Source organism: Rana temporaria, chromosome 4, assembly GCF_905171775.1.
Source record: "Rana temporaria chromosome 4, aRanTem1.1, whole genome shotgun sequence".
In the NCBI taxonomy this organism is placed as follows: domain Eukaryota; kingdom Metazoa; phylum Chordata; class Amphibia; order Anura; family Ranidae; genus Rana; species Rana temporaria.
In genome coordinates, this window is record NC_053492.1 from 372198537 (window position 1) to 372209383 (window position 10847).

The 10847-nt window shown below is 38.7% G+C and overlaps 1 protein-coding gene across 9 annotated transcripts in view; it reads right to left on the reverse strand.

Annotated features, from left to right (window-relative positions):
- Positions 1–5103: 5103 nt before the first annotated feature.
- The window catches only part of ARID1B (AT-rich interaction domain 1B), a 497144-nt gene continuing 491400 nt past the window's right edge, over positions 5104–10847 (reverse strand). For all 9 annotated transcript variants that reach the window (XM_040350968.1, XM_040350965.1, XM_040350967.1 and 6 more), the window contains 2 exons: positions 9598–9728; positions 5104–8512 (listed from right to left, as the gene is read on the reverse strand). In XM_040350968.1, the coding sequence (XP_040206902.1) occupies positions 6767–8512; positions 9598–9728 (1877 nt within the window). In that variant the 3' untranslated portion in view covers positions 5104–6766. The remainder of the gene's footprint in view (positions 8513–9597; positions 9729–10847) is intronic.

Below are 10847 nucleotides of genomic sequence, written 5' to 3' on the forward strand. Positions count from 1 at the left end.
GGCTGACACAAGGGAGCCAGATCACGTGATCAGACTGGAGTGACCTGAAAATAGATAAGTATATACATCTTTCTTACACAGGTTAGTTAATAAAGGTATTGGGGGCGGGGGGCAATTAGGGTTTGTCTGGAATACCACTTTAAAGCAGAGCTCCACCCAAAAGGGGAAGCTCCACTTGTCTGCCTCCTTCCCCCTTCGCTGCCACATTTAGCAACTTTTGGGGGGAGAGGGGAGCGGGTACATGGTTATAACAGGTCTGGCCTCCCTCCTCCATCACCCGCCGTCGGGCCATTCACAAAGCACAGCACGGACCAAATGCCAGGGGCGACATCGGGCAGTCCAATGAAAACCGGCCTGTGTGTAAGGCAGTCGTTTAGACTGGCTACTAGAGCCTAGAGTTGTGACGTCACCCATAATAGGCTTACTATGGCCCATCCATTGTTGGTGCTCCCTCCTCTTACCTGAAGCCACACTGGCTGACACAAGGGATCTGGACCATGTGACCGGAGCGGCATGAAATTGGAGAAGTATATACATCTTTCTTAAACAGCTTAGTTAGTATAATTATTGGGAGAGGGGATGAGGGGCAATTAGGGTTTGTCTGGAATTCCACTTTAAATGAAAATTGAATTAACCTCCTAGGGCCAAAAGTTGAATTGTGACCCTCAGTGTACACGCTGCTGTAGTTTACCATAACAAGTGCAAATTGTTGTAAATGGTTAACTAGTTATTTTTACTGTAAACATACACATCATTTTGACAGTATGGCGAATCCTAAGACATTTAAAGGAACCCTTTTGCTAAATTGGACCTGTCAATGAGAAATACATTTGTAATCTAGTCTCAAAGAAAACTTTTGTAGTAGAACTTAAAAGCTTTTTGTTTATCATGAATTGCACCTTCAGTTTAAACCAACTAAATATATTCCAGGGAAATGCAAAGTCTTACAATTTGATCTCTTTTAAGTTCAGCCACAACCTGAGTAGGAAAGCCCAACTACTTACAGGGTTTTGTCAGGAGGTTGTGAAATTAATCTTTAAATGTGTGGGATATCATTTCCACACATTCTTAAATATAATTTACAGTCCTGAGATGTGTTCATAATATCTACTGTATTCAGTTTACTTTGACTTACATAGGGCTCTAGCGGTTCTCTTTGCTTTTTCCTCTTTTGGGTGGCCAGTTCCTGCATGGATTTGCTTGCCCTCTTGTGTACAGAGTTTTTTTTAGCTTGCTGAATATTGCCCATTTATTATTGTATATAGTGTCTTTCTGCTAAGACTGGGCTGCTGCATGCCAGTCGCATGTGCCACCCAACATGCTAGATCCCCCCCAGTCCATCTGAACTGAAGCTGATCGATCTTTGGCCATAGGGGGGACCTGGCACAGTGCACCTTCTACCTGTTTCCATCTATGCCTGTGCTTCAATTCTGTCCTTACTGCAGTCCCCTCATGAGGGCAGTTTGGCTGCTTGGGATGGTGCATGGCGTCATCCCACCCCTGGGTGGGGCAGCGCCACGCATCATCCCATCGAGGAACCCTCCCTCCTGCGCTGTCTTCCACCTTATGTCCTTGTGGCACCAACGCCCAGCATCTCTCCCACTGAAAGATGACCTCCTCCTTGGGGAACAGTATTTATAGTTCCCAAGTTCAAGAGATCGGCCTCTGCTCAAGCGTGTTGGATCACCGGCCACATACATGGCATACTGTTCCATATGGTAATATATTCACCTATTTTATTTTTTTCTATATATAGATTTAGATTTTTTGGCATGTGTTACCCATCTATAATTTTAGATTCAGTAAAACTTCTCCCTAGTTTGTCCATATGCACCATGTTTGATTCTGTTTAACAACTTCACCTCCCAAAGATTTTGAGTGATTTTTGAGTAATTATTGATCCCTAGTTTTAAACTTACAGTGTACTCTCCCTTGCTGGCGTCATCTGGTTTTCTGGAGGGTGCCTGTGGACACATGGTGGGCCGTCCTGGTTGTTCCCTTGCCCACCTTGGAGGGGTGTTATGCACCGGCCTTATCGCGTAGGATTGAATTTGGTCCATGTGACATTTTATGTATATGCGGTTGATTTCTGTACGTCCTAATAACAGCCTATATTTTGTACAGATTTCTTGTATGTGTGTATATATGAAGTATGATGTTATATACAATGATCTGTACTGATTGTTATACATCTAAATTTTAGAAGTACAAATACCCACCATCCCCCCTGAGGAAGGATAACCGTTCCGAAACATGTCGGGATCCATCAAAAGAACTCATCTGGGCTGACAATTTTCTCCATGATTGGCAGTCCTCTGGGTGTATTGGATGCTGTCAGGGTATTATCAGTACTATTCTAGGATGTTTTTGTCAACACACAAATGTGCACTTCTTGTAAAGTTATTTTATTAGGACAATTTGTCCTTTTTACAAGCGGCTAAAAAAAATTGTCTTTTAAATAAACTCTCATATGTGCTTCTGCCATTAAAGTCCATGAAGGGTCTCCTTGCACTCTGTGCATATCTTTGTCCATTGTTATATAGGATGTTGGCTGTCTACACTACACTCAGCCCCTACAGCATTTATTTGAGTAGAAAAGCCTGCCCATGCCAGCATGCTGCACAATTGAATCCTTACTCATTGTGGGGAAGCAATAATCTCTGCGGGTCTGGCATGGCCCCCTGAGGAAACCGAGAAAAAGGTTCTCCAATCAGAAGTTAAAGAGGAACTGCAGTCTGCTCACATAATTTGTAATAAAAACATCTTTGCCATTCTTAAGCTTCAATCCAACCACTTTGCATATTTTATATAAACTGATTCTGTCCTTGACAGATATGCTGCAGAAATCTCCCTCAACCAAGCTCTCATTGATCATCTTATGACTCCCCCCTCTCTTCCTGGAAAACTCTCACAAGAGAGAGAGCTGTGCATGTCGTCATAAGCCTATACTTTTTTATCAGACAAGGAACAGGAAGTGGGCTGTATAAGGTATTTACTGGCAGAAAATAAATGTTTTGCTATCCAAAGTTAAACAACAAGGGCAGAAGTTTTAATAGATGGAAGTTGAAAAAATGACTGAAGGTCCGCTTTAACACAAGCTTTGCTGATGGCATTGCTATAAGCCTGACAAAGGAAGGGGGCATGTGGAACCTCTGCATTGAATCCACTGCTTCCCCACAAAGATCAAGAATCCCACTTTGTAGCTGTTGGCAGGGGATAGACTTTTTTTCCCAAAATTGTATCTGCGTTCTAAAGAAAACAAACTGCACCCTACATTTTTGTGCAGGCATCACCTGGACAGGAAGTGCATTAAACCTCTCCACTGGTTTTGCAAACTTAAAATAAAGCCAGAGAGAATGTTTAACTCCTTTCCAAACAGGTGGAAGGCAATGGTCTATGTGTGCAATCATACTTACACTGCAATGCTGAAAAGATCCCCTGCTGGGATTTTTGTTTGTTTTTTTATAAATTTTTACACTGTCATGTTGACCCACTGATTTTAGGTCATCAATACAGATGTAAACTCTAGTTCTTGTTAACCACTTCAGCCCCGGACCATTTTGCTGGTCAATGACCGGGCCACTTTTTGCGATTCGGCACTGCGTCGCTTTAACTGACAATTGCGTGGTCATGCGACATGGCCCTCCCAAACAAAATTGACGTCCTTTTTTCCCCCGACAAATAGAGCTTTATTTTGGTGGTATTTGATCACATCTGCGGTTTTTATTTTTTGCGCTATAAACAAAAATAGAGCGACAATTTTGATTTTTTTTTTAATATTTTTTACTTTTTGCTGTAATAAATATCCCCCAAAAATATATAAAAAAAAAATTTCTGCAGTTTAGGCCGATATGTATTCTACATATTTTTCATAAAAATAAAAAATAAATCGCAATAAGCGTTTATTGATTGGTTTGCGCAAAAGTTATAGCGTCTACAAAATAGGGGATAGTTTTATGGCATTTTTATTATTTTTTTTTACTAGTAATGGCGGCGATCGGCAATTTTTACTAGTAATGGCGGCGATCGGCAATTTTTATCGGTACTGCGACTTTATGGCGGACATTTCGGACACTTGAAACATTTTTGGGACCATTGGCATTTCTATAGCGATCAGTGCTATAAAAATTTATTAATTACTGTAAAAATGCCACTGGCAGGGAAGGGGTTAACACTAGGGGGGCGAGGAAGGGGTTTATTATGTTCGCTAGGTGTGTTCTAACTGAAGAGGGGTGGGACTGACTAGGGGAAATGACAGATCGCTGTTCATACATTGTATGAACAGACGAACAGTCATTTCTTCCCCCCTCTGTAACGAGCGATCGCGGGTGCCCGGCAGGGACCGCACGCGTCGGTATTAGGGGCACGCACGCGCCCCTAATGGCTGAAATGCGAAATGATGTATACCTACGTGATTTCGCGCAGCTGAGCCGACCTTCCGCCGTATAACTGCGGCGGCTGGTTGGCTAGTGGTTAAAATGTTTTAATTCCGCTACATACCTTTTTTTTTTTAAATACATTTGCTTGTGATCACTTTGGCTGCTAGGATAGGTTGTACAGGGTGTACTCGGTAAGAGCGGAGAGTAGAAGCAACAGCCTATCTCTTCCACTCATGTCATACCTACTAGGCCAGGACCACAGTGAATGCAGGGAGCCCACTATCAAACACCTGGGAATAGGGGCAACCTGGATATAGAGGTTGTTTTAGCACTTAGAGTGCAACTGTAGTGACTGACAATACTGTAAACAATTCAATTGTCATATTTCATATTACGTGGCGTTGTCACTCAGAAACATTGTTGAGATAGGATTGGCAACATGAAAGCATTTAACTCATGATGAAGTGTTTTCTACTTTTACAAGGCAACTTCAAATTTTGCTTTTACGTACATTTTAAGAAGTTAAGTAAAGTAATTCTACAAATCTATATTTTCCCATCAAAGAAACAGCAGCTTTGCACAGGCTACATCCACCCCCCTGCAAACCAAACAAGACAGAATATATTGGAATTCAAAATGTGCAAGCTAAAGACCAAAATAAACTCTACTGTAAGACAAATGTAATGCAAACTATATGGTATAAAATAAACAGTAGTCTGCATTCTGCTCAGAAAATGAAAACATTTTATATAATTCGTGTTTTCAAAGAATTTTGTTGGGTTTTTGTTTTTTTACAGCAAAACTCTATGCACACAAAATAACATTATTTCTCAATGCAACTTGTCAGGTACCCACGGGAAGCAAATAGAGCTATTGCTAATGTCTACAAAAATATATACAGTCTGTTTAAAATCAATATAAAAGCTGAACCTTTGCAGTACAGTATATAAACCTTTTCCAATGTCAGAGAGCGTATATTGAAACAGTTGTGTAAAAGACCATTAACATACTTCAAAGACTACTGTATATACAAGAGGAAAAAGTGATTATTCAAAAACACCCATCACAGTGCTTAACAAGATTTAATGTACATTTATTCTTAACATGTGGAACATATAGTATAAAGATTTTATACTGAATAAATGATATTCGTTAAGCCAGAGGAAAAAGAGGAATTTACAACAAGTTTTTTCATTTTCTTTTCTTTTTTTTTTTAAACTACATTTTCTTGAAATACAAATATGTTGATTTTCATCGCTGAAAAACCCCAGAAGTTGTGTCGATTCATCTGTTGTGTTGTAATAACCGCCGTTTGTATAATATAACCATTGTCTTCTTTAGTTGGCAGGTGACTTTTTCCACATTGTAATTGCAACCTGCAAGTGTCCAGCTGCTATACTGAAATAGAGCATTAATTTATACATACAGAAACCTGCACATTACCCCCATGGTGGGAAATATGGCCAGGATTTTTTTTTTCAGTGCCATGACAAAGGAGAAAAAAAAGATGACAATAGAAGTATATCACTTTAACCACATCATGGGGAGATAGCCAAAGTATACTAAAAATGATTTTTTAAGAAAAGAAACAAAGTGAAGGCCTGTACATTTCTTATATACATCCCAGACCCTGGGTAATAACGAGAAACAAAACAAACAAAAAAAAAATATATATAACAAAGCATCTAAAGGCTGTTATCATATGAAATCTCAAATACTATACTTGATTATGACAGTGGTATGAATTTTTGAACTTTTTTTTTTTAAATAAGTTTAAATGTTCAGATTTTATTTTCCCAACAGGTGTCTATTCGTTCTGCTTCTATTCTAATATTACTGTTATCCAAAGGATAAAAACAGATTTGAATTTAAACTGAGCACCCTTTTCTACATACTCCAACAATGTCACTAGTGGTTCTATTGCACACTGGTTTGGTACATTTCTTTTAACTCAAGGGTACAAAAAAAAATACTCTGAATATGAAAACTGAAATAATAACAACTTATTCTCTTCAAAGAAGTGATAAAGTTTCATTTTTTTTACAATGCTCACACAGGTTTATCTGTCCCCTAAGGCTAATAATACAATCAAGAAAAAGAAACTAAAAAAATAAGATCCAAAATGACCTTCAAATAAAACAATCACCAACTTTGGTAAAGAAAAAATAAAATAAAATAGAATGAACATACACAAACAGCAAATATTTATTTTCATAGCTCATTAACCATTTCTTAGAAATTCCAATTGGTAAATAATAACTGGGTGAGGAGCATCTTTGCTTTTCTTTTATTTGTCGTGTTTCTTCTTCTCTAAAGTACAGAAAAATAGCCAGTTTTATATGCGACTTCCTACTCTCCTCTCATACGTGATTGGCTTCCCACTGGTGTCATAACTGTCCTATTTGAAAAAGTACATCACAAATGACTGAGGAAACTGTAGAGTTCAGAACCGCTGTTATAGAGATATCCAATAAACGGCTTTCTTGCAAAAGGAACTCAGAGTGGTTCTCTTCCACCTTAGACATGGCCAATAAAGCCTTAGCCGCCCTACACATCATGTCTACACTAGGAGGCTCCAAATGGGGAGGCTGCATGTGCATGAGGTTATGTTGATTCTGCTGATATTGGGCCATGGTAACACCATCTTCCAAGAAGCTTATTAAGTTTCCAATGCTTCCTTTCTGCAAAGCTATGGCCCTTGCTACCACTATATCCCCCTGAGCAAGGTTCGAAAGCAGCGCCACAGACATTTCTCGACACACAGGGTTTTTGCGATCCTCGACATACCTAACTAGAGTCGCATAGAATTTTTCTTGGCGACTGAAAGGGGGTGTGGCTAGAATAAGATCCACATTATTGTCTTGTATACTGAGTTTACATAATGTTTCAAGCACAAGTCTCTGAGGGGAAAGGATAGAATTGGGCCCTACTGTTGGGAAATGATCCTGTGCCTCAGCAGATGGGCACACCAACCAGTGTAGTAAACCATCCAAAATTGGCAAACAGATACTTTCTGTGTAAGCAGACAAGTCTAACTTTCCAGAGATATTGGCTAATGTGACCAAAGTATTTTCCCTCAGTACCTCGAGACAGTCCCACCACCACTCATCCTTGCTGCAGCTGGCACCTTTTTCTACCTCCTCCTCTTTTTCATAAGTTTGTGGTGTTCGTTTTCTCTCTGGATGCTCATGATGAAGGAGAATTAACTTCCCAAGAGTCAAGACCAAGCCTGAATGTTTTGACATTTCAGCATCATTCCCAGGCACAAAAGACAAACTACGAATAATATTTGACACACAAATGCAACGCCTGGCCAAAGAGTCTTGCCAAGGAGCTACTTTACACAAAGGAACTTCATCACGGCTTCTTGGTTCATCTTCCAGTAATGTTATATTCCTGTGAGTTTTGGCTTGGTGGATTCCCAATGAAAGTGTGTTACTCTCCATTTGCAAGCAAGGGTTACTGGAATCTTCAGGAAGTGCACCGGGCCTTGCAGAGAGCACATCATCAATGGTTGCGGTTATGCTCTTTTCTTGTTGATCTTCATCATTATCTGGTAGAAATCTATCATCTTGCTCTTTCTTCTTTTTGTTTGGAGGACTGATTGGTCTTTGAGGTCTCCTGTACAAGGGAATTTGCATTTTGCTTTCAAAGTGAGTCTGAATATGTTCAGTTGTATCACCTCCACCAAGCTGCCAATGAAGTAGCCCACTATTGAATTCCTGAACATGTCCAAGTCGGTCAGAACGGTCAATCACAAATAGATCATTCTTCTTTACAACTTTGATTGGCAGCCTATCAAACTTACTTGCTTGTTTTGGCTTCTCCATTCGATTTACTAACGTTTCAGGTTTTATGTGTGGGGTATTTTTTTCCTCTGGTTTTAGGTTTTCTTTGTCATCCAAATCAATGTCATTGTCCTGATCAGGTTCATTTTCATCAATAACCTCATCCTCCTCTGTATCGTCTTCATAATCCATAGCAGCTTCTTCCTCTGTAGATGGATTATCATCCAAGTAATTTTCAAGAGAATCACAAACATTTGCCCCAACTTCATACTCCTTCAATATCCCAAAGATGTCAATGAGGCATTTCCTAAAATATTCCACCAAGAGCTCCAAAAAGCCAGGCAGCTGTTAAAATCAAATATAAAAGTGTTATAAAATAGTTTAATGTAGCTTTGCAATAAAGAATTAAAAAATGATGTTTACAGAATGATAATTACCATATTTATCGGCATATAACACGCACAGGGGTATAAAACGCACCCCAACTTTAAGAGGGAAGTTTCAGGAAAGACTTTCCACAGCCCCCTGCATACAACACGCAGGCAGTGTTTACCCTTTATTTTTAGGGTAAAAAAAATGAGTGTTTTACGCCAATAAATACAGTATATTTGTAATGTACAAAACACAAAAACTGGTGATAAGCTTTTTGTCCAGAAGAATACACAAGATGTGTAAACTTTAAATTTAATTTCCTTAACTTAAACATAAAAAATATGCTAAAAATTACATTATTCTCCTGTTTTTTACATTCCCAACTAGAATGCATAATTTCCCAGCAGATTATTTTCCAAACTTTAAATGTAATGTTACACTATCTCTCTCAGGTATGTGTGAAAATCTTGTCCATCCATTGTTCCATCATGCTTCTTCAAGATTAATGCTCAAGATACTGATCCAAAAAACAAGATTATAATATAATCTATCCGTCCTTGTGCCATATGTTGTCACTCTTAAAGTAACACAAATAGGGAGAATGATGTAGTTGGGTGAGCCCAGAGTCCCCTAGTACATAATCCACAGTGGAGAGCTTGTATCGGAAACCTACGACCGACGGCCTCCCTGTCTACTCAATTCACCATTGAACATTCTAATACAGTTCAAATAGGTAAATTTCCTTGATTTATATATTATAAACTATGATTAAAGATTGTTGGAGCTTCTGCCTGGATTATACCCTCATGGGATAGCGTTCATGACCCTATCTAACAGAGGGTCTACCCTGTGAGGTGAGCGGCCATTTCTGTCATTGGTGGAGGTTTCACATTATTCCACGCTCTTCACCCGCATGCTTCTACATATAGTCACGTTTTGAAGATCACATGGATGACTTCTTTATGGACTTATTATTAGCGCTGCACTATCTCTAGTATATGATTAAAGACAAGCTAAAGAACAAAGAATACATCGATATTTAACTGTAATACACCAACCTGAGATAGGGTAAAAGCAGCCACTGTGCTGTCATCAAATAGTAGGATGTTGATGGTGTCCAAAGCCCATGTACTTTCAGCCAAGAGACCAGATTTTAAAGACATCATTACCCTCCAAGCTTCGGGTGTTACTAGAAAAAAAATAAAAATACATTTCCAAATTACACACTTTGAATTAACTATTAATTTAAATTAATCATGAGGCACAAGTGAAAAACTGTCCATATGGCTGCTCATATTTAGACCTGCATTATTACAATTAATTTATTTAAATCATATATTTCTAATTTGTTCAAAACATTTTATAAACACAAAATAGGTTTTAACTTGCTATGCTGTTTTTTTCTTTGATTTCCATGCTTTTACTAGGAAACAAAGAAAAAATCTACAGAAATTCTGAGGTTTCACTTGATAGTAGCATGCCATTCTGTTCTATCATTTTGATTTTGTAGGATAACAATATGTACAGTATACAGCAGACCTAGAAGAGAATAAGAGGCCCTTGACTTGTGTGTATTTGATACCACCTGTGCAAGTCAGAAATGGAAATTCAAACAGAGGTAATCACAGATCTTCTCTCCTCTTCAAAAAAAAAAAAGAAAGGGGGACAGCAATAAAAAGGAATTACTTGTATATTTCTTTTTCAGTTTTAGCCCCTTTCTTTTCTTATATGCAAAATACCTAAAAAAAAATTGTTAGGGAAAACAGGCACATCAAAATACCATGCTGAGCAAAACTCTTTAGAGAAATTCCTCTATATGACTAAAACCGTCACTTCCATTGGCTTTAAATTGCCAGCTGACATAGGTGGATAAGACTTGCCTAATTTCCAGTTGTATATCTTGTGGCGGTCATGGTTATGATTAGATAATGGTTTATGACACCCTTGAGTAACCTTGAAGTTGGCTTTGAAGCTACAATTTTAGGATCCAGTTCTACCTATGGCAGACAGTTGATCCATGTATTGACACTGATGCAGGAGATATACTATTTAAATATTTACAAAAAAGTCATTAGCTTTAGAGGTATGGGGTTGATTTATTAAGGGCAAAGGCAGTTTAACCAGCAAAGTGAATTTAACTTTGCAAGAAAATTTCCCTTAACTAAAGTCTCGTACACATGCACAGTTTTCTCGGTAAGAAACCACAAGAAAACTGCTGGCAGAGCTTTTTGCAGAGAAAACCGTGCGTGTGTATGGTTTTTCATTGAGAAAACTGCCGGGAATCTCAACGAGAAAAATAGAGAACCTG